The 23,713-nt window shown below is 50.1% G+C and overlaps 1 protein-coding gene across 3 annotated transcripts in view; it reads left to right on the top strand.

Moving 5' to 3' along the window:
* The window catches only part of BCAR3 (BCAR3 adaptor protein, NSP family member), a 109,805-nt gene that overhangs the window by 56,024 nt on the left and 30,068 nt on the right, over positions 1-23,713 (top strand). For 2 of the 3 annotated variants that reach the window (XM_004752575.3, XM_004752574.3), the window contains one exon: positions 23,350-23,478. In XM_004752575.3, coding sequence (XP_004752632.1) covers positions 23,350-23,478 — 129 coding nt within the window. Of the gene's footprint in view, positions 1-2,487; positions 2,772-23,349; positions 23,479-23,713 lie in introns of those variants that run through there. The other variant, XM_004752576.3, reaches the window with a different exon arrangement.

Below are 23,713 nucleotides of genomic sequence, written 5' to 3'. Positions count from 1 at the left end.
TCAGAAATTATTTTTGCTGTGGAGCAGAAAAATTAAAAAGTAACAAGGTGCCTGAGTGGCTCAGTCAGTTGAGCATTGGACTCTTGGTTTAGTCTTAGGTCATGATCTCAGGGTCATGAGATCAAGCTCTGCATTGGGCTCTGCACTCATTGGGGAGTCTGCTTCTCTCCCTCTCCCTCTGCTCCTCCCTACCGCTTATGTGCAGGCTCACTCTCTTTCTCTCTCTCTCAAATCTGTTTTTAAAAAGTGCTTAGGTGGGGCGCCTGGGTGGCTCAGTGGATTAAAGCCGCTGCCTTCGGCTCAGGTCATGATCTCAGTGTCCTGGGATCGAGCCCCGCATCGGGCCCTCTGCTCAGCAGGGAGCCTGCTTCCCCCTCTGTCTCTGCCTGCCTCTCTGCCTACTTGTGATCTCTCTCTCTGTCAAATAAAATAAATAAAATCTTTAAAAAAAAAAAAAAAGTGCTTAGGAAACAGTTACCTAATAAGATTAGCCCCTTCTTTAATCCTGACAACCAATTCTTTGGGCATTTGGAGGACATTTCTTAGAGTAGACCGAGAAAGCTTCAAGTGACAAGAACCATGATTCTACAGTGACCTGAGGGTCTTTTTCTTGTGTCGCTTTTTCCCTGGCCCCAGAGCACTTGATGACATAATTCTTGGTCATTTACAAGTCTGCATTATTTGCATATTTCTTTCAGGAGTGCACTCCATTCAGATTTTCTGAGGGGAGGGTATGAGGTCAAAAGCTTTGGCCAATCTCTCTGAATTTCTGTGTGGGGTTTAAGGAGCTGCTCTCTTTCCTCATCCCACACTGGGGATGGTGCTTTTTTGTAGCCCCTTGGGGGAGTTTCTTAGGCTGGCAGAGCATGTCTCCTGGCAGTGGGGCTGAGCAGGTAAACACTGGGCGCCTTACCTGGTGGCTGTAGGCCTCAGGGATGAGTCATCCCTACAGGTCATGGGCCCTCGCTGCTCAAGAGGACTTACCTTTGAACCCTTTCTAATAGAAACCAGGGCAAACAGCAAACGCTTGCTCATGGATACAGTATATGGATCTTGGAGGACAGTATCGACCCACCAACTGGACCATCTCCAAGGGCCCTGTGACCTCTACCACCCTTGATGCTTGCTTCTAGGTTCTTGGGTGGACTTCCCTGGGGTGGAGCCCCCAGGACTACGCATCTGGCCTCCAAAATCACAGAAGACAGGGACTGAGGGATCACAGAGGAAGTCAGCTTCCCCTCCCCCATCACTGCTGTGGCGACAGACCCTCTGTGGCTCTGTCTCCACATCCTCTGTATTTATTAGGGCTGCCCCTCTGCCCCTTCAGGCTGTGTTCAGGCACAGAGGCTGCTCACAGGCATTGAACAAACAAGTCTCTATTTTTACAGGCCGACTTGACCTAGTCCAAAGGCCAAGGCCTCCTGAGGATTTGACACTAATCCTGTTGGATATTTCTCATACCTCCCTCATGCCTCATCTGGTGTTGTTCCTTTCTGGACTGAATGGGTTCTGTTTCTTCCTCGTTACAAGTTTCTGCCTGTGTGAAGTTTGAGCAAGCTTCAGGACACATTCCAATTTTGAGTGGCCGAAGCCACAGAAAGGTAACATCTGAAACAGCAGGAGAGGGAGAGCTACAGGCAGGAACCTGGGTTTGATAAAAACCAGAATTGTTGAGCATCCACTCTGGCTGGAATGCAAAAAGAGAAGCAGTTCCCTAAAGGTCACAGGAGGCTCTTGGTGGGCGCAAGGGCCTCTTAGGCCAGGAGACTGGCTTGGCTGCGTGTGCCGCCTGGTCCGAGCGCTGGATCCAGAGAGGACCACTGGATGAAGTATTCGAAGTGAAGGAGGGAAGTGGGACAAAGAGTTGAGTCTGAAGAGGGTATACAGCCTGACCCCCAGCCTCCCAGCAGACAGCTCGGCCAGGTGGGATGGTGTGGGGCGCCCAGGGTGTTTGCTGACAGACGTGCTAATTAAACACCAGAAGACCGTATTACCCACGGTGATGGCTGTGCCAACGTTATCAGCTACAAACTGGCTGCCAGGAGCATTCTAATTAAAAATAAACAGTGCCGCGGGTGGGCTGGGAGAGTGGGGATGGGGACCCTGTTCCTGTGTCTTCAGACTTCTAGGATTGGTCCAAAGGAGAAGTTACACCCCAGTCACCTTTTAGGTCCTTTTCTCAAAGGAGCCTTTGTCTCATCACAAGGTGGTGTGATGTGTGCTTCCTTAACCCTTAGCTGCTGGGGTGACAAGCATACAGATCCCTACTCCGGGAGCCGATTGCCTGGTGCCCTGGCCTGGGGAAGGACAGGCTCTCTGCGGGGGTTAATGATTTCTGCCGGGTCTCTAGATTGAGGGGACAGCGAAAGCCCAAAGCTCTTCAAGGAGAGGTTAGAATTTCATCAGAAAGCGAGTCTGGTCACATGAGAATTTCTGGCACTGTGTGCATGGCAGGCTGGTGTCCAGCCTGCCAGAATTGAATGAGCGGATCGTATTGGCTTCAGCGGAGGGGAAAAGTCCCAGCCTGGCCTGTGAGCAGGAGTGAGCGGCTTGCTCCCCTGCCCGGCCGCTGGACCTCAGGCAGGAGCAGCAGGGCTGCCGCGGCGGGGCTGGGGCTCTGACGCCTGAGCCCCATTTCTTTCAGCCCTAAAGAAAAAGTGTGTGGTCCAGGGACTGGACACTGCAAGATGCCTAAGGAATGCAATGCCTTCCACGCCCTGTCGGCGGCCCTGTGCTGCTTCTATCACCGCCGGTCATTCCTTGGAGCCAAGGTAGGTGCGGCTTTGAGATAAGATGCACTGGAGATTGTTTGGGGAGACCTGAAAGTGTTAGTCTTCTAAAAGGCCCCAGAAAAAGTTTGCAGCCTGCTGGCCATGGAGCAGAGGCACTTTGTTTGGTGGGTAGATCTTGCTAAGCCCCCCGTAATGGGCCTCCCTCCCCTGGAAACGGAACGCAGCTGCACAGAGGGGGGCTCCGATTCTGTGTTTGGGGAAGAAGCTCTGTTTTTCAGGACACTTTCAGTCTCCCTGGGTGGAATTCTATACCAAAGTAACTCAGTAGGATGGACCTGTTTTTCTTCTTTCTGTCTTTGCATCGCTCTCTCTCCCCTTGTTCGCCGTGACTGTGAGCTGGCTGGGGCATGAAGTCAGTAGTGTCTAGAACCCACAGAAGCCACGAAATACCTTCTCTCCAATCTCAGCCAGGTTCCAAAACAATTTCAGTGTTTGGAACCGCCTTGTCTTTATTGCTCTCATCTGGAACCTTTGTTACGAGACACCAGTGCCAAAGGTTTTGCGTAATACGTCGGAACACTGTTTATTTTGATGAAAATCCTCAAAGAACCTCATTTGACTAATTCAAGACGAGACCTGTGTTCTGTGTTGCCTGCCTGGGACAACACTAAGAATGAGGATTAATACAGGCTCTCATTGATCCACAGGGTTTGTCTGCCTTGGAAAAAAAATCGCCATCAGCCGTTAGCTTGACCACAGCCCTCCCTTATTCGTGGGAAATAGAAATCTGAAGTCTCATGAAATTCTCCCCCCTCCCGATGGTGGAGCTCTGTCTCCTGAGGGACTGACTGACTTCGTGCAATTGAAAGAGCTACAGCAGTTATGATGTTCTGCTTCCTTCTCAATAATGCTTAAAAGAACTCTCCGGAAAATGTAACAGGAAAACCTGCTAAAGGGAGAAAGAGCCCTTTGTAGGAAAACAGACACTGAGCGAGAAGAGGTTAGGTTTCTTCTGATTTTACTGCCCTGTTGGAGTGTTCAGAGAAGCTTTCTAACCATTTAGCAAAGTTCGTTTTTGTCTCTTTGTCAAGGAGTTTGGAGGGGGATGAGCAATTAATCATCAGTTAAAAGTGTTTCCTCCCTGACTGAAGAGGCCCTCTCTATCCTGGAGCCCAGTGGGGTGATATGAGGACCGTGTGGTTTCTGGCCTAAATATGGATCATTCTAGCGTCGGGTAGATGAAGTCATGCCATTAATGGGGTTGTAAAGCTGTCAAAGATAGACCAGGAGGTCCCAAAGGGACCATGTGCTTCCAGTTGGCAGTAGGATTTCACTCTAAGAGAAGTCCTTTCATAAGCCAACCTCTGCTAATTCAGAAAAGTGCAAGTCAGCATTGGTATGTGAGGAAACAGCCCCTAAATAAATGGGTCTGAGTGATGAGATTCTGTTTGGATGCCCCGTCCCTTCTGCCTGCACAGGAAGACCACAGTGATGTATGGCGTGCCGCTGTCCCTCAGCTTCTCCCTCCCTGGCCTCCTCCTGACCACTCTTGGGGGTCGACCGGCCGTAGAAACACCTCCCTTCCACCCGGGGCTTCTCACCTTGCCCCCAGCTTGGTGCATCTTCTTAGCACAGAGAGAGGACCTGGTTTGCTCTCTCACCAGAAACTGGTGCTTCCAGACCCAGTTTAGGGTCCCCCACCGAGCCTCGGGGTGCGCTTCCCTGCCCTGTCTCATTTCAGTAGTCACCTGGGGAAGAAAGTCGCCCTGGGCCTCAGTACCTGCCAGCGTCGCCCCAGTGATCACACTGCATCGCTTTATTGACTTGGACTTTAATTAGGGGTTTCAGGTCTTGCCACTCATAATTAGTTTCCGCTGCAATTAGGGTTTCAGAATTAAATTGGGATTGATTGCCTGATAGCAAAGCGGAAACAAGGCTCCAGTTCGTGACCGTGTAGGCTGCTTCCCTTGGCATGAATTTCTCATACCAAAAATAACACTCTGGTAGCCATGGTAACTTTCCATTTGGTCTAATCCATATTATCTCGGGAGAAACTAGAATGTTATTAATAGTGTTTGTTGTATGGGAAGAAAACTAAAAATGTAAAAGCTCCTTCATTACATAGACCAGTCACCCTGGCACTTAGAGGGAATAAAATCTTACTTGCAGAGATTGGCTGGAATTTAAAAAGTATTTAGGGGCTGGTGTGGACTTGCATACAAAGGCTCAAGGGGTTGGTGGCAAGAAAGGGAGAGGAGAATTAAGGGTATGCAGACCTCGCTGGCCCCCAGGGAGCTGAGGTCAGAGATGAGATGTTCGGGCCATGTTGAGGGTCAAAAGGAAGGGCTACTTTGCTTATGCCCAGTGGAAAAGAGTTTGGAGTGAAGATATTACTGATTCATAACATTCCTGGGGCACGTTCCAGTTCAAAAGACCCTGAACGTCGACTCTCGTAGCCCATCCAGGCGTGAGCACTCTTCGGCGGGGCGGGGACAGTAAATGACGGTGGTGGAGGTGCGCCCCCCTCCCGCCCCCCGCCCCCGGCTTTGAAGGACTTACTACAAGAGCATTGGATCATGGTGTCATTCTGTTACATTTGCAAAAGTCTTTCCAGCTTCCTTGGTAGTCCCTTCACAAGGAATGCACGTGAGTTGTCTTACTGGAGTCTCAAAACGAGTGCTCCAAGTTGAGAGTTTACCCCTTCCCACAGAGGATAAACGGGAGCTCAGAGAAACTACGTACCTGGAATCATTTAGTGGGGCACCAAGGGTTAGAAACTGGCATCTACCCTCACCTGGCTTCAAGCCCAGTGTCCTTTCTACGATAGCATGTTAAGACCATTGACACCTAAAATGAGATGATACTGATGACTACTTCAGCGCAGTGTGGTTGGGGAAAAACAGTGCCTACCTCAGTTTTCAGGAGAGGCCTGGGGCAGGCAGGTGAGGGGGCTGTGTGGAACTGCTTTTTGGAGAATCAGTAATCCTCCTGCAGCCGGTGGTGGGACCACCTTTAGGTCCCTTGTGAACCCCAGAAGGAATTTGGTGAGAAGCACAAATAAATAGATCCCATTTCTAGAACTGGCAGTAAAAACAAACCCCTTCTTCTTCTTATCACTGTGCCTCTGATTTTCTTGTCTGGGGACAGGGGGAAAGGAGCTGAATTTTGCCACTTTTACCAATGACTGCCCTGAGGAAAAAACCAGTGTGGTTTTAACCCAAGAGGTGGGAGTTACCTTGCAAGGACAGAATAGCCAGGTTTCAGAAGGAGCCTCAACAGGAGTCTCGGCTGGCCAGCCGCTAAGTCCAGTGGCAGTGGTCTTATCAATGAGAAGTCATGGCTAGAAGGCAATGGGTTTTAAGCACATGCTTTCCCACGCGTAGATTTGATCATCTTGGCGCTCTATAGTGGGAAGAGCTGAAATCGGGTTGTTGCTACCACTGTGTTTTGCTTTCAGTCGTTTCCTTTGCCCCCACAAAAAGGATTTGGAGTCTCTCCGATTGCACATTACAGCCCAAGGTGTCCCATCTGCCCATCCCTCGAGGGCTATATTCCTGGAACTTGTTTTCTTTAGAAACTGCCTTCCTGTGTGAATGTGGCAGAGCTGCGGTTCCGTTTGCCTCCCCAGTGGCCAGTCCCTTGGTCTGTTTGCTACTATGACAGCTTGGGTCCTAGTCCTCTCCTCTGTCCTGGTGTTGATGATGGCCTGAGTTGCCGTAGTCAGTGGGGCCGATGCACCATCAGCACGAGCTGTGCAAGGTGGAAAAGGCCAGTCGGAAGATATATTTTCAAAGTGACTCAGCCCCTCCCCCTGGAGGCTGCTAATTGCTCATTTATCTTTCCTGCCCCCCCCCAAAAGCCTAGCACAGCTTTTTTTTTTTTTTTTTTTTTTTAAAGAGACCTAAATGCATTCCATTGGCATCTGGGAGCTTGGGGGATCTGGTTTCAGCATCAGGGAAAGGGAGGACATGCCTGATGGTGGCTGGGTCCCGGCATCCCCTTTCCGCAGACCCCAGAGCTTGGATCCCAGCCCAGGCCTTGTTTTTGTTGGAGAGATGTGGGTGGGAAGCAGAAATGAGACTGGGATCCTGGGAAAGTTCTGTTAGTGGGTTTATCACCTCCAGGACCACAGAGAACGGAGCCTGTGCCAAACATCGGGGGGCGGGGGATGCTGGAGAGTCAGGGTGCTCAGGCCACAGAGATCTCCCTGCTCTGCACCACGTGGAGGACCCAGGGCCCTGTCCCTGGCTTTAAAGATGTCAGAGACAGCTCTGGGGTCTTTTAGCTGATGCATATCTGGGGTGTCTCCAGGCCAGCAGAGGAAACAAGGGCTGCCTAGTTGGGGACAGGAGGGGAGGGGAGGGGAGGGCGCCTTATGGGTTTGGACTGCAGCATCTCCGTCCTCATCTGGATCTCCACTGCATGTCCACAGCCCCAGGGGCTACTGTTGGAATCTGGCTCTGGCCACGAGAATGTCACGGCTCTTATTTTGCAAGCTCATAAAAGAGCTACGATCAGTCTTTTAGTTTGAAAGAGGACAGCTCTCCTTGGTGTCCCCTCTGAAACACATGTGCTGTTACAAAAGCAGTTTGCACAAAGAACCAGGAAGATAGAATCCCAGAATTTGAGAGACCCAGGAGCCACCCCCACCACCACCACTTACAGTTCATCAGCTCCTCTCCTGCCCTCTGCACCCAGGGTGTGCGCCGCCCAGGGTGTGCCTCGAGGGGCTGCTGGGCGCTGGGGAGACACGGCAGGCTCCCGTGGAGGGAGCAGGTCTGTGGCCGCTGGGGAGATGGGCGTGCAAGCGTCTCTCTCTGTGGTGCCCGGTAGGCTCCCAGCAGGCAGAACCCCCAGGGGGCAGCCCCGCACCAAGGCATTAATCCGGCCCTGGGTCAGTGAACTCCATGGTGGAGATAATGCTGAGAGGCTGCTAAAGGGGCAGTAGGTGGAAGACAGAGAGATCTGAGAGAGTGAGCGTGAGCGAGCCTCAGGCACTGGACCTCAGGCGCAGCCGAAGTGGAAGGAGAGATGGTGGTGAATGGATAGTGCAGGACAGGGAGCCAGTGAACAGTATGGATGGGGAGTGCGGAAGGTTGGGGCCTTGGTCCCAGCCTGAGCTTGAGGAGCGTAACCAGCGTCTCCCCCAACTCTTTCCCGTGTCCTTAAAGCTCAGCTGGTCCCTGCGCAGCTCAGGCTGGTCTGCCTCCTTCCACCTTCTCTTGGGGCCCTTTTGAAACGCTCAGATCTTGTTTCTTCACAGCAGCAGTTAAGACCATCAGGCACAGTATTTCCGTCCCCACTCCTGCCTCCACAAGCCACAGCTCTATCCAGATCCAGATCCTCGCTTCCTCTGAGGATGAAGTGTCCCTCTCCCTAACCCAGGCTGGCCCGGCCACCTGTGCCCATGACCGCCCCCTCCTTAAAGACTCCTCTGCATTAGTCTGTCCTCGGGGACCTTCAATTTGTCCTTCTCCACTGCTTGCCTCTTAGTTTATAAACATGCTTTGGTCTTTCTCAGTCTAAAAATACCACTGATTTCCATGTCTTCCTTTCCTGGTCCCTATCTTCCTCCAACCAAAAACTGATGAACCGTCTCTGCTTCCTCACTTCCCAATGGCCACTCACCCTCCTTCACCCGACCAGCAGCCTTGTTGAGTCCTGTGGCTGCCATCCAATTCTGATTTTATTGGAACTCTTCTGCACTTGGGATTATTGGCTCTTCCTTCCTGGAAGTCTTTTCTCTCATCGGCGAGGACGCTACCCGCTACTTATTCCCCTGGATCGTTCCGGAGCACTCCCACCCTATGGCTAAGAACCAGCTCTTTGTGTCCCTCCAAAACTCATGTTGAAATCCTAACCTCGAGTGTGATGTATTAGGAGGTGGTAGGCGGAGCTCTTATGAATGGGATTAGTGGTCTTGCGAAAGAGACCCCAGGCGGCTCTCCTGCCCCTTCTGTTAGGTGAGGATGCAATGAGAAGAAGGCTGTCTACACACCCAGTCTGCTAGCACCTTGATCTTGGACTTGCCTCCAGAACTGTGAGGAATATATGTTTGTGGCTTCAGCCGCTCGGTGTATGGTATTTTTTTTTACAGACATTCCAATAGACTAAGACACTATCTTCAGTTTCTCTTAAAAGCTAGCATCCCCTAGCCCTCTTCTGATATGTCCTCAACACCCATCTCTTAGATGGCAGGTGAGACAGTCTCCCCCTCCTTCCAAGGATTCCCCAGCTCACGCTGAGTCCAGCCCTTCTCCACACAGCACCTGGACCCCATGGCCTGGTGAGCCACCCCCACAAGCACCTCAGGCTCTGCAGCCTCTTCCACAAACCCACTCCCCGTGTGCTTCTGTGTTGGGAGTTGGTGGTTCAGCATTGCCCAGGAGCCCCCATGCCTCTTCCCCCCACCGTGTCCTTATTCCTTATTTTCTTATCTCCTCAGTCACGCCTTAGATTTTATTCCTAAACATCTCTGTCATCTGTCTCTTCCTTCCTGACTTTGCCACCCGTACTGTGCTAATTCAGGCCTCTTGCCATCTCTTGGTCGAAATTCTGTAGTAGACTCCTAACTGGTCCTCCTGCCCTGAATCTTCACAGGGAGATATTTCACCTTTATGTTTGACATTTCTGGACATGGGGAACATACTGTACCCTTGAGGCAGTTCACTCCCCCACACGAACAACTGTCCAAGTCTGCACCACTGCAATGTCCGCCTTATTTTGCAGCTAAGTGGGCACGCTAGCCCTTCAGACGCATTTCTTCCCTTGCATTCTTGTGAACACGTCTATTTTGAGACCATTTTGGCTGGTATGAGTGAACACTTAGAAATAAAACTCTGTGTGTTTGTGCGTGTGCGTGTGTTGGGGGTGATTCTAGATTAGTTTCCCTAGGGACTTAAATCAAGGATATTTGACCATCCTCTTGGGATGGCGACAGCCCAAGCCTTGAGCTATTTCCACACAGCCCTCATGTTTCTTTTAAGTCTGTTCTGTATCCACTAAACATTTCCAGTTCTTTATATACTTTGGGAGACTTGGATTCTAGTTTTTATTCAATCCCTTATTCTGTAAGTCTGAGCAAATCATGAAAATTCAGGGCCTTGGTGATGTTTTCTCTTGGGATATATAACTCTTCTCACTACCTGTTTGACCCCAGGGATGTTCTAGAGATTCATGAGATCTTGAGTTGTTTTAGATGCCTTGGTTCTCTGAAATTCAGCTGCTGTTTTCCCGTTTCTGCCATGACCTCTAGCTTGGTAATTGTGGTTTTCAAAAGCTTATTAGATGAGATACGTGGGCGTCAAGTGCTTTGAGCTCCTCTGGGAGAAATATACCTTTAAAGTGACGTGTGAGTTGTATGTTGGAAGTGGTAGAGTCGATACTTGGCCAAAACCCATCTTGTTTTTACTGAGAACCTACTTTGTATCTGTCCCTGACAATATGGCGTGCTTTCTCCTGAAGCAGATGTCTGAGACAGTTGTTAGTCATGGTATACTTTGGGAGAGGTAAATTTAGAAAGTCATTTTTTCTACACCCCATGCTGGAAAGGTTTCTGAGTTTTTGGATTTTCCTCTGTGTGCTTGGCACTTCCCTCTTTTCTTTTTTTCCTGTTTTTTTTTTTTTTTTTTAAGATTTTATTTATTTATTTGACAGAGAGAAACACAGGGAGAGAGGAAAAACAAGCAAGGCGAGTGGAAGAGGGAGAAGCAGGCTTCCTGCCAAGCAGGAGGACCGATGTGGGGCTTGATCCCAGGACCCTGGGATCATGACCTAAGCCAAAGGCAGATGCTTAAGGACTGAGCCACCCAGATGCCCCTTTCATTTTTTCCAATTACATCTCCTAGTGTCTTTCAGCCATGATACATTTTGTTTATTCAGTAGTGCCTCATTCATTCAAGATGAATTAAGAGAAGGATGATGCAGTTGATCCTGAACAATCCCTCCATGGAAAGTTCATGTATAAATTAACCACTAAGAGCCCACTGGAGGCCTAACATAAATAGTCAGTTACTGCCTCTTCTGTATGTTTCATGTGTTGTACACTGCATCCTTATAATAAAGAAAGCTGCAGAAAAGAAAATGTTATGAAGAAAATCATGAGAAAGAGAAAATTCATTTACAGTGATGTGCTGTATTTACCCAAAAGGCTCTACATGTAAGACATGGACCTATGCAGTTCTCGCCTGGGTTGATCAAGCATCAGCTATATTTGAATTAAGTTGATTTTGATTTTTTATGTTCTCCTGAAGAGCAAAATAGGGCATCTGTTTTGGAGAGCAGTTATGTTTCCCCCAAATCACTCATAGTTTGGATCGAGATGCATTCACAAGGCCGAATGACCAGCGGGAAGGATTTCTGGCTTGCACCTCCTTGCTTTCTGCACTTCGGCCAGCTGGTCTCCAAACCCTCACCCTGGGGTGGTCTCTGTCTCTCCTTTCCCCATAGATGCTAACTAACAAAGGACTACTCTTACTGAACAGAATCTCACCACCAGACCCAGTAATTAATATTTCACTTCATTGTCTCATTTAGCCTTGTGTGCTGACCAGGTGAGGGACATATCCTCGGAAGCTGAGGACACAGTTAAAGGGAGCAAAGCAGTAGACACAGGGGTGTCCTGGGTCAGCTGGTATTCAGCTTTTATTCAAAATCTTTTATCTCACAGACTCAGTAAGTAATTAAGTGCCAGCAGTGACCTTCAGCCCTCATCCTAAGCGCGGCAGTCTGACTTCTCACTGGAAGGAATCTGAAAACGGGGCTGCCTCATGGGGATGATTTAGCTGTTGCTGGCCCCTCTGCGGGCCTGCTCCAGGAAGTCCCCATCTGAATCAGATCAAGCGGGGAAGGTACCCACCCCAGCTTTCAGCAGGGCAAGATGCTAACAAATGATTGTTGAAAATCTCACTGTGTTCAGCTTATCTTTCGCCAGGGAAAGATGAGACGAGGCACACACACACACACCCTGGGCCTTGGAGCTGAGCACTGAGTCCCTGTCCTCACTTTGTTGAGAGGGTAAGAACATTATGGGCAGAGCCACCAGGACAGGTGGTGGCGGCGGGAGAAGGAGATCTTACGGTGTAAGGAGCATGTGGAGCAATTTCCCGCGCGTGGGGAAAACTGTTGTGAGTGAGAGCGGCCACATCGGTTGGTGTTGGAGGTGCTCCGTGCTGTCCAACTTCACATTCCTCCTACAGGTTTTGGACTCATCAGTCTCTTGTGAAAAATAATTTTCAGTCCCTTGGTGTTCCATCAGAATAAAACCAAGCCTCAAAAGCAGTAACATCGTGATCCTACAAGATGGAAGGGCTTGGAGACCTTGCCTAGAGAATGACGGGGAATAAAAGGCAACAGGGGTTGAGCATCGAGGGGGAGCTACAGGCACCTAATGGGGAGCCTAATGGGATGAGTTAAGCCTTGGGGGGGATCAAGTTACTTCTTTTTTTTTTTTTTTTTAAAGGTTTTATTTATTTATTTGAAACAGAGAGAAAGATCACAAGTAGGCAGAGACAGGCGGTGGGGGCGGGGGGGTGGGGAAGCAGGCTCCCTGCTGAGCAGAGAGCCCGATGTGGGGCTCAATCCCAGGACCCTTAGATCATGACCTGAGCAGGGTCTTAACCGCTGAGCCACTCAGACGTCCAGATCAAGTTACTTCTGCCCCTAGGGGGTGCACCCTGTTTAGACTCCAACCTGCACAATTTAAAATGAAACTAATCTTTTTCATACACACATATGGAAAGCAGAATTTTAATGGAAATTTTTCAGAACCTTGATAAACAACGAGTTCCACAGATGTTCTGTTCATATTTCTTATTCATGGCTTATGAGCCTCTTTTGTTAAGTGTTTGATAAGGTACGATAATGAGTAAAAACGAAATCTCTTGGATTTGGGCTCTCCAGTGGGTTTGATGGTGGTTTCCTGTCTGTGCTAGGGTCTGACAGCCCCCATATCATCGTTTGTGTGTGAAAAGAAAAATCCCATGTGATAGGAAAATGAAGCATCTTAACAGCAAATTGCAAATCTGTTTTTAATGGCACTGGAGCAAGAATCTGGTGTTAAGTGTGATAAATTATACAGGTTTAATTATAAAATGGTAAAATGGCATCAAAAGCCATCTGCAGAATCTTTTCTGAAGATGAGATTCTTTCTAGGATTTAGAAAGGAGAAATTTATGTCATCAGGGTACTTAAACATCAACATCGAATTAACTGAAGTGTTGCAGAGTGCTAAACTTTCTGAGATTTTATGAGATGTCTTCACCACCGATTCCTTTCTCACAAGGGGCCAGACACCCTCACTGACCTCAGATAGGATAGAGAACTCCCAGAACTTCAGCAAAACTGCTACCACCATACATTCTCTTCAGATGTCTGTCTCCTCAAAGAGACGGTAACTGTCAGGCCGCAGAGTCATTCTTACCCACGCCCGCGTCTCCCGTCAGATCTAGTCCAGGAGGCCAAGTGGCACAGCAGGCGCTTGGTCTCAGAGTCTAATCACGGGCATGGTGTTCCAGTGGCTAACAAGCTCTTGATTTAAAACTAACCTCCTGATTGTTTCTGCAGCACTGTGGCCAAGAAGGTGAAGTAATCAGAGGCACGGTGTTCCCATGACTATCAAGCTCTTGATTGAAAATTGACCTCCTGACCATTTCTGGGACACTCTAGCCAAGAGGGTTAGGAGTTAGGAAGCTGCCCATGAAGACTATTTCATTGAGCTTTAGTGTAAGGATTGAAAGGCACAGGCTCAGGGGAAGGGGCCCCAGTGAGACCGGAGGTCCCCATTTGTCAACAGCCCAATACTTACAAGGTGGGGGACATGCTCAGAGACTCTCCCTTCTAGCCCAGAGAGCACCTGTGCATGAATTCGAATAAGGCACCTTTCCTCAGGATATGTGCCATCTGCCAGGCAGCCGTTGTAATCAATATGGAAATTTTCTGTGGCTGCGTATGAGGGGCATTCTTGAGATGTGCTGCACGTGTCCCGGAGCCGAGGGCCAGGCCACCATGTGCCCGTGCACTGGACCGGACCAGGTTGAAATGCCCAACTGCCCATGCCACCATTTGCTTTTGTCTACCAAATGGGGTATTTAAAATCTAAATTTGATTCCCATCCCGTCTTTGGGCTTTTGTTTACAAAGTTAATTGTGTACTTAACTAAAGCTCTTGGCTTTAATTATAGTTATTAGCAAGGAAATGCTATTCGTCTAGCCTAGCATCCAGTGGGAGAGCTGCACCAGTACATTCAAGCCTTCCTTCATTTATCTTGGGAGTATAATAAAATATTTTTAGGCAAGCCATAAAGAAAGTGAGTGTTGATAAAAGGTGACACAGAACCCAGTATACAAATGGTTTCATATCAAGGCTTGAAGATTGGCACAAATGGTACCTTCCTTCCTTCCTTCCTTCCATTCTGCCTCCGATGAAAACATCTGAGGGATCCTGCTTAGAGTTACTGGGCCTAAACTTGGGGAGAACTGGGTCTTTATTGTTGGCCAGTGGGCAGGGTTAAGAATGGCAGGAGTAATTGGGTTTTATTTGTCATATGGGTTCATGATCAATTTCTGCAGGTTTTCTTTTCTTTATTTTTAAGATTTTTATTTATTTGACAGAGAGAGAGATCACAAGTACGCAGAGAGGTGGGGGGCAGGCTCCCCACTGAGCAGAGAGCCCGATGAGGGGCTCAATTCCAGGACCCTGAGATCATGACCTGAGCAAAAGGCAGAGGCTTAACCCACTGAGCCACTCAGGTGCCCCAATTTCTACAGGTGTTCATTGGTAAAAAGGTACCACCTGGATCTTCTAAAGAGCCCTTGATAGACTTTGGAATTTGATTATAAACTAGGCCACTGCTTGAAGATGAGCACAGGGCAGGTCCTCACAGGGACCTCATTTCTGACATGACCAAAGGATGTCGGTTTTAGGCGGATAGACTTGCAGAACAGCCCTGCATGTGGCAGCCTCCGTGAGGCTTCGGAATGCTCTGTGTTCTGCGGCGGTGTGTGCTGTTTTGAGAGCAGGAGCTCAGTCCCTTAGTCTGTTCGTGCTTATTTCGGGACTGCAATGACACAGGCTCCCAGGCATCACAGGCTGGGTGGGTTCGAGAGAGGGGTCTGCCCCCTTTGAACTCCTGCATTAACTTGAGCCACCTGGTGGCTGCTCTGGGCACGTCCCTGACGGGTTTCCCAGCAGCATGCAGGAGGACTCGGGCTTCACTCAGAAAATAGACCAATTTTGTGCTATGATCTGCGACACCAGACACACTTAGAGTGTTGTTTGTGATCACAATTTCTGGATTTGATTTCTAGAAAAATGTGACCTGCATGGTTGTTTGGTGCTACTTGATGAGAGTCCCGGACTGTTGTTGACTGCTCCCTCAATGGAATAACCTGCTCAGGGCCAAAGAAAGGAAGCTTTTGTTTGAGAGCCAGTAGCTTCAGGGTGCTTTGGCCCCCCACTCTTGATTAGGATAGAATAGCCCAAAAGCAGGCCTCTCTCCTTCTCTCTCTCTCTTCCCTTGCCTCTTGTCATGCACAGATTCCCTCCCTTCCTCCTTTTCTTTTCTTTTTTTTTTTTTTTAAGACTTCTTTTAATGCTAGTTAATCTCTAAAACCTTGATGGATTTTACAAGTCCTTGAAAAATTCTTCAGTGAAGTAACTTTCCATTCTTATGGCTACCAGTCTTCTTGGAAAGGGCTTTCAGATTCTGCATTGTCTCAAGTCCGCACACACCAGGGTGGGTGTCGGGACCCTATGTTTCCTGTGCCTTAGGTCAGGTAGTCCGGGGGAGTGAGAGCTCTTCCCCTCTTGGTGCATACAGAAACTAGTTCAGCAAAGTCTAGAAAGGTGGCCAGGATCACCTGTTCTCGACCAGCCTCCAAACTGGATTTTTCTCCCCACCCAGGGTCAGGAAGCTTGGTTCCAGTCAGTAAGTGTTTACCAGGCACCTGCTGTGTGCCAGGCACAAAGCTAGGCTCTGGGAGCCAAAGGCAAATATGGTCTGGCCTCTGTCCTCAAAGAGCTTCTGTCTGGTGGACCACATTGCCTCACTGGCTAGCTGTCCTTAGTGGATTAGAGAATAGATTGGCATACTTAGACCTTTAAGTCTCCTACCCGCCTTATCTAGCTTCCCCTCTGTCCTCTCTCCATTCCCCAGCATGGGCTCTTGCCAGGCAGTTGAAGCCTCTGCAGGGGTGACCCTCTGATTCATGGATCCACACCACATGACGGCAGCACCCTGGCCCATCTCCCCCACTTGTCAAGCCTCTGCCGGTTACTTTGGGGGAATCCCTAAGGGATCCTCACATAGGCATCCATAGCCCTCCTGTGATCTAGGTCTTCCAGCAGATTCAGACCTGGATGCCAGTATGCGGTGTCAGTGTATGGCAAAGGGGGTAGTTCACCTCACTGGGGTTAAAAGGAATGCATTCAGAGTCAGGGGTTGGAGGACAGGGCAGGATAGGGGTCTATGTCCCCCATGAACCAGGTCTGAGCCCTGGGAGAATAAAAACCAGTCATTGGAGCCCATCAGGTTCTTGTGGGGGCGCTAAGAGAGTCTCCGGATCTCATGTCAGCCCTCACTGGGGCACCTCTTGACTTAACATCGCCGAGCCAGAGTGCTATGATAAGTGTGTGACCTCATAGGTGGCTGAGTTTAGGAGCAGAGATGGGGGTAGGGGGGTTGTTACGAGGCTGCTACAGAAGTTCAGGGAGAACAGAACAGGGTAACCTCTGTGGGGATTAGAATGCATGTTGGTAAGCAGTAGAATCAGGAAGTTCTGTGTTGGTGGAAGCCAGTTCCGAGGGTTCTGGCTTGGGTAATGAGGACAGAGGAGGTGCCGGTGACCAGGAAGGGGGGAGAAGGGCAGGCTTTGCAGAGATCAGTTCCATTTATTTATATCAACATCCAAGTTCTGGAGTGGATTCTGTCAGTATCCCAACACCCACCCTGAGGGCTGGGGATGGAGATTTGGCCATCATCAGCACATTTCAGAAGTCTCAGACTGGCTCTGTGCCCTGGGTCGAGCCCAGCCCCTCTGCCCACTGCAACCAGATTGATCTGTCTAAAAGCATCTTTTTGGGTACCTGTTGCCTATTGAAAATCTAGGCAGAGGTTTTCGGTGACTCACTGTCTGGAGCATGAAGGTCTGACCTCTCAGCCTCCAATGTCCAACTCCCCTCGGTCCGATCCCAGCCTTCTGCATGAGGATGTCTTTGGCACAGGTGACAGGAGTCCAGAGCGAAGTAGCTTAGGTCACAAGAGGAGTTTGCTGCGGAAGGAATCAGCTGGGGCTTTAGGGATGTGCATGCCCCTGGGACACCTTCCCTCTCTTGCTCCTCTTCTCTCTGCTCGCTGATTTCTTCCTTCACCCAGTCTGCTCCACATCGTGGGTCAGTGTGAAGTGCAGGAACCATGTGCTTCGAGTCCCATGATGCACCCGCCACCGGTGTGGGGCCACAGCGACTTTTCTCATTTTGACAGGGGAAAACCAAAGGCTAGTGACGGGGAGTATCTTGCCCAGGCTCCAGAGCAGAAGCGCAGGGATAAGGTCCAGGCAGTGGCATGTCTCCAGAGCTCAGGGCTGAGTTTAAACTGTTCTCTGCGTGTGGTCTTCCGAGAGCACTGTGCCCTCCTGAGGGCAGGGCCAGGGTGTCATCCCCCTCTTGGCAAATAACTTGGCCAAGTGCGTGGCCCTGATTGTCCGATGGCCAGGAAGTGGTGCCGTCTCAGACTTGCCCTTTCTACCTTCAGCCCCTGGGCCTGGGGACAGGATCTTTCCTGGTGATTTGCGCAATTTAAAATTCTATGGGAACTGGGAAGCTTTTCTTAGAGGCAGGAACAGAGTAAAATAAATATTAATTATAATGCAGATGACATCTTTTTCCAGTCAGCTCTGAGGTCTCCTACATACAAATGAGTATGTTGCCTTCTCTGGGGCTTTCCCACAGCTTACAGTGTGCACGCCCTCCCTCTGTCCCCAAACTCAGGAGCGCAGACCTCCTCCTCCAAGGCTGCTGGGTCCTATTGTTCCATCTGATTTGAAATGCATGCTCTAATGTCAGGCAGGCCTTGTGAGAGGAGACCCTGGGCTCCATTCCTCCCGGGCCAGAGCAGCTTTTTCTTTCTGGGAGAGCTGTTGAAATGCGGGTTTCCGTGTCAATCAAAGTTCGCAGCACATTTGTGGAACTGGCTCTGTATGTCCAGAATGTGTTTTCCAACCATCCCCCTGGGCTCTGGCTATTCCAGCCTGTCAAGAATAGACTTGCTGGGGCCGTATGGGGCTGCAGAGACGTTCAGTCCAGATTCAAAGCGATAGGCATGATTCTGGGAGCGGGCCACAGCAAGCTCGGACTGGTCCTGGTGCTGTAGCAGGACCAGAGGGGCTGGGCGGGCAGGTGGGCGGGTGTGCGAGGCCACCTGTGGACACGTGGCCATTCTCCTGAACTGCTTCCCTCCCAGGCACCCACGCCCTACGCACCTGGACAGCAGACTGAAAGCACCTCCAGGGAGAAGTGTTTCTTTTATATAACCAGACACGTCGCATTCTGGTAGATCTGTGATAATAGTAACCCATGCCTTTTGTGTCCAGAAATGTTCCGAATGCTTTGCAGATAGGGACCCATTCCATCCTGATGAACATCTCGTCTCGTACTATCATCCCCATTTTGCAGACCAGGAGCCTGAGGCTCTGCAGAGAGATGAAGTCATTTAACGAAAACCACGCAGCCTATCAGTGGCCCAGCAGCCTGTGGATGTGGGGGAGAGGAGTGGTAGTGTGCTGACATCAGGGTCCTTAAAATGCTGGCAGCGGGAAGGGGGTAGCTAGACTCAGGTTTCCCTGAGAAGCAACAGTTACGGTAATGCACGAATTTACTGGCTGAACTTCAGTTTGGTCGGATAGGTGTGGGCCTCCCCCACCCCCTGCATCAGCCCCCAGAACGAACTACTGGGATGAGATGACATTTTGGAGGTGGAGCCGTGTGAGTTGGAAACCATGATACAGTAGTTACTAAACGTCCCTCCCTTTCTTTTTCTTCTGCTCAAGGTATTCTTCTTACTTCATCTATGTCCATAGCCCCTTTTCTTGTACCCCATCCCTCCCCCAACAAGAACTCTCACATTTCTGGTGGCTCCACCCAACTCAGGCAAAGCCTCGGAGTAGGAGCCCACGTCTTTCTCTCGTGTGGGCAGTGGGGAAGTTGGTCGCTCCAGTGAACCTGGCAGAGCTCACAGGCAGGATGTTCTTTTTTTTTTTTTTTAAGGGTTTTATTTATTTGACAGACAGAGATCATAAGTAGGCAGAGAGAGAGGCTAAGAGAGAGGAGGAAGCAGGTCCCCTGCTGAGCAGAGAGCCCAATGTGGGGCTCGATCCCAGGACCCTGGGATCATGACCTGAGCCAAAGACAGAGGCTTTAACCCACTGAGCCACCCAGGCGCCCCCAGAATGTTCTTGATTTAAAGCCTAGCAGCAAATCTTTCTCTGGTGGGTACACCCCAGCTACCTTGTGGTGGGGAGCTCGGTATGGCTGGATCCGGAGCCCGCGCTGGGGCAGAGAAACTCGACTCTGCCTCCAGCCCTTGAGCCCACCCCCATCCCCTCCTCTCCTCAACACGAGGAGCTCAGGTCACACAGTGAGACCTGCCTTCTAGGCATGCAGTTCAGATGCAGGGGTGAGTAGTTAGAGAATGTGAGCATGGAGGAAAAGGTGTGTTGCTACAGTGTGCTTGTTATTAACATCCATAACATCTGTGTAAGATAGAGATATTCATGGGTTTTCTTGCTGTCTCTCTGGTAGTGAAAGAACATAAAACCCAAAGGGCCAGTGAGGACCTATTACCATTTCGTGTAAACTTTCTGAGGAAGCCAGGCCCTACTGACCTGGCTCTGGGGTGTCATGGTGCCCCCTGTCACAGAAGCCCACTGTCTCGTGCTCACAGAATACTGAGAATGACTTGGGTCCAGAGAGTCTCTGAGGCACATGAATTCATAAGATGTCTGCAGAAACAAATGGGGAAGAGCTGGGAAACATGAGCTGAGAGAAGAGGCTATAAGAATGGGGCCAGATTAGTATGAAGAGCTTGTGTGTTCTTTCCTCTCCTGAGATTGGAAGGCACTGGAGTGATCGACCTGTACGACTCTTTGGCTGCCTCATGCATAATTCTGGGCCCGGCAGAAGATAACAACGTGTGTGATTGTGGGAATAGGGACTTCTCTTTTCTCCTTTTTTCCTCAGAAGATAATCTCAGGAAGGCCAGGAGACTTTTTCTGGCATTAGTGGCATCAGTCAGAACTTCAAAGGACACTAGTAACCACACCCATGGGATAAACCATTGCTAAGAGCAGAGGTACTGCTGTGTTACCCTAAATTGCTAGAATTTCTTTTGTGGCCCCAGAGACCCCAAAACTAGCTGAGGCCATGACTGAAAGGGCTGCATTTCAGGAGCAAATTCATGTTTGCCCCAGATGGTCACATTGAGTGGAGGGCTGCACCGTTAGCAGAAATTCTGGTTGTTGGGGGCAAGCCGACGGAATTCTGCCAACCTCACAGTCCCATGTGACCAATATATCCTGTGAAGCGGGAACGTCATTCTTCATCTCAGAGGAGCACAGATATCCATCACAGTGCTCTCAAAGATGCAAATGGATACATTTTGCCAAATTTTACGGTCACCCCTCACCCGCCATGAGGTTGACAGCCCATCAAAGTACTTATGTATCGTGGCACCATCGTAGTTGACAAGGGCAAGGCTCATAAAATATAGGCACTTCAGAAGAATAATAAAAGTTGCATTAATGTATGTGATTAAAAGAGTATGTGAAAGTTCTAGAAGGCATTTACCCCTGAAACAATTACTAATGTAATCACGAGGGCGACCCTGTGTGGGTGACTTCTGATTGCCTTGGTCAGCTGTTTGAGAGATGTTGCCCACGTCTGAGGCTGAGGTAGAGGCTCTCAGAAACCGATCTGGTTCTTTTTAGGGTAGTAGAACCAGCTCTCACTGGCTTGCAATGAAGAGTCCCCTTGCTTGCAATTGCTTGCTGGCCTGGATCTGTCTCCCACTCCCTCTCCTCCTGCCTCTTTATCTCCCTCCTTCTCTCTCTACCCCAGCTGGAAATCTAGTCAATTGGGTAACCTCCTAACTTTGCACAAATTATGCAAGAGCTTAAGGGCATAGTTTTTGAAATCTGAGTTTCCATCTCAAGGTAGGGTCAATCTACCTGACCCCCCTTTTCTCTCCTTCCTGGGTACTTTCCTACAGCGGCTGACAGTGCCGCAACTTCACAGTCCACAGTTGGGGGGAGAACAATAATTGTGGATATTCCTCTAAGGAATTAGGGCAGAAGCAACAAGATAGCAGATTTTCTATCTCCGGTAACAAGTGTAAAGCAGTATTATGTCAAAATCTGGAGTGAAGGATTACTGTTTATAAAATGCGAAGAAATCTTGGCTCTTTGTGAAGGATGCTGAGAAGGAGAGAGGGGATGATGGTGGGAAGTGGCCTGGGTGTTGGGCATCCGGAAGAAAGGCGGCTGGCTGTAAAGAGAAACATGGGAATAGCTTTTCGGGTGTGGGTGAATACAGTTTGGGTGGAGGGTTAACTGGGGCATGACTCCTGATGACTACATTTTCAGACCTCAGGCCAAGAAGAAGTGGGCCCGGGGCACAGGATGAGGGAATCGGGCTTGGCAGAAAGACTGTCAGGGTGGCCGAATGGAAAGTAGGGTCACAGCATCGGTTAGGAGTTTAGTTCAGCTGCCAGCAACAGGAACAACCAAAATATGGGCTTAAACAGGACAGAAGGTCATGCAGAATACCTGGAGGTGGGCAAACTGGGACTGGCCTGTTGACCCCACCGTTGTGAGGGATCGGGCCTATTGGGGCCTCTGCTCCCCACTTGGAGGCTGTGGCTCCCTCCTCGTGTCCAAGATGGCACCAACAGCTCCAGCCGTCAGGTCTGGGCTTAGAAGTCCTGCTAAGCAGCTGTGTACCTTTCCTTGGCCACATGATGACATTAAGGGAGGAAAATTGAGGAATGACGTCCTTGAGTTGTGTGGCAACACGCCTCAGCTAACATGAGGCTTCATATAGTTTGCGAGTAAAGAAGAGAAGCTCCATCACGAAGGAAAGGCTAGAGAGGCCTCATCTTGGGGTATTGGTTCATTCAGTGACTGCGGAGAGCCTAATTTGTTCAAGCATTGCTGGAGGGCGGCAGGTGGCTTTTTCCACTCTCGTGAAACTTAAAATCCAGTGGGAGGCGAGACAGAAAATAAACTATCAGGAAACGCAGTGTGGTTGACGATGTGCGTTCTGGACTGCAGTCTTCTCAATGAGGGTCTTCCGATGTAACTACAGAGTTGACGACGAGCGTGGAACAGCGCTGCCGGTGACTGAGGGCAGTTGATATAGCTGGCCTTGGCATCTCTGTGATGCAGGTGTCTGCTCTGTGGGACAGGGAGTGGTGGCAAAGTGGAGGGGGGAGAAGTAAGCAACTGGTAAACCAGAGCCCCACTTTGAGAGTGGCCCTGAGTCCTGCAGCCAGTACCCTCCTGGGCCAACATGCCCACTGAGACTTGAGGGCTGTAAAAATCCCAAGTCTGCTTCCTCTTCCTTGGGTGGAGAAGGGTCTGGGCCCCTTCCCTTGCTGCAGAGCAGAGCAGAGCAGCGTGATGAGGAGAATTCGGAGATCCTAGAAGCTTTTGAGGCCAAGGTGGGGAACTTGGGAAAACCCAAGGACACGGCCTTTTTCTGCTGCCATGACCTTCAGCCAGTGATCCCTGAGGCAGGAGTGCAAGTGCAGCTGACACGTGAGTGTGCGTGGATTCTAAAGGGATCTGGAGGCTCTGTCGCCCATCCAGACCCCTGCCCTGGCCGCTGCATGGCCACCTACCTCCGTGATACTCCTCAAACCTTCAGAGGCAAAAGACCAGTGTTTCAGTTTCAAGTTCCAGTCTGTCCTCAAAATGAAATATCAGAAAAAGGAAATTAAAAAGACCTACAAAATACAAAGTCAGACTTGTGTAAGTAGATTCAAGAGACAATATCTTCTGTCCGTTTCTAAAATGTTTGTAAAGGCAAACTCAGTTCCTGAATTGCAGCTTGCCAGTAGCAAAGAACTCAGGGCCATTACCATCGTCAGTGGGGGGACTGCACTTTGGGCCGCCATGTTCTACGGCTCTGGACCGTGGGCCAGCCAATGGGCGGCTGTCCTTCCTGCTCCCTCTTAGGACAGTTCCCAAGGAGAAGGAGGTAGGTCCCCTGGCTTACTTGTGCCTTCCTCCCTACTCATCTCTCTGGCGCCCCCTACCCCACTCCCCTTGTCTGCAGCTGCTTTCTGAGCCCCCCCCCCCCCCACACACACACACAGGAAAGCTCCGCCAGCTCTCCTACCAGAGTCCCTGTGTGTAGGTGAAAACATTACTGCATACTTGTAGCCGGAGAAATGAAAGGTCACAGCTAATTGTAATCATTATCCAGGCTCCCCTACCTGAACGAGGCTTTTGGCATAAACTGGCTTGACTAGCCAAGCAGCCAACTGCGACGCTGGCTGGTCTTTCCAGCCGGCAGGCCTGGCTGTCCCGGGCAGCTGGGGGACGTCACCATTGACCCTGTGTTGCAGTTCTCCAAGGAGAGGCACGTCATGGACAGGACCCCCGAGAGGCTGAAGAAGGAGCTGGAGGAGGAGCTGCTGCTGAGTGGTGAGGACCTGCGCAGCCACGCCTGGTACCACGGACGCATCCCCCGCCAGGTACCTGCTCCTTCCTGCCAGCGCACGCCCAGCCGTCCTCAGACACCACCACATTGACTGCCCCGCGGGGTCACCCTCCAGCGCCACGTTGCTTTAGCTAAAAGCAAAGAGAGTCAAGTGGACTTTAGTAACTTGGGTCCGTCCCCAAGGAGACCTTGGGGAGAACTAAGGTCAGGAACCTAAGGCACGTTTCCACATGCCAGGGAAGTGGATGGAAGAAAGTCAGGTGTTCTGT

Source organism: Mustela putorius, unplaced genomic scaffold, assembly GCF_011764305.1.
Source record: "Mustela putorius furo isolate JIRA1106 unplaced genomic scaffold, ASM1176430v1.1 tig00003853_pilon_pilon_pilon, whole genome shotgun sequence".
In the NCBI taxonomy this organism is placed as follows: domain Eukaryota; kingdom Metazoa; phylum Chordata; class Mammalia; order Carnivora; family Mustelidae; genus Mustela; species Mustela putorius.
The sequence above is the reverse complement of the archived record's forward strand: the minus strand, read 5'-3'. Positions and strand labels throughout refer to the sequence as shown.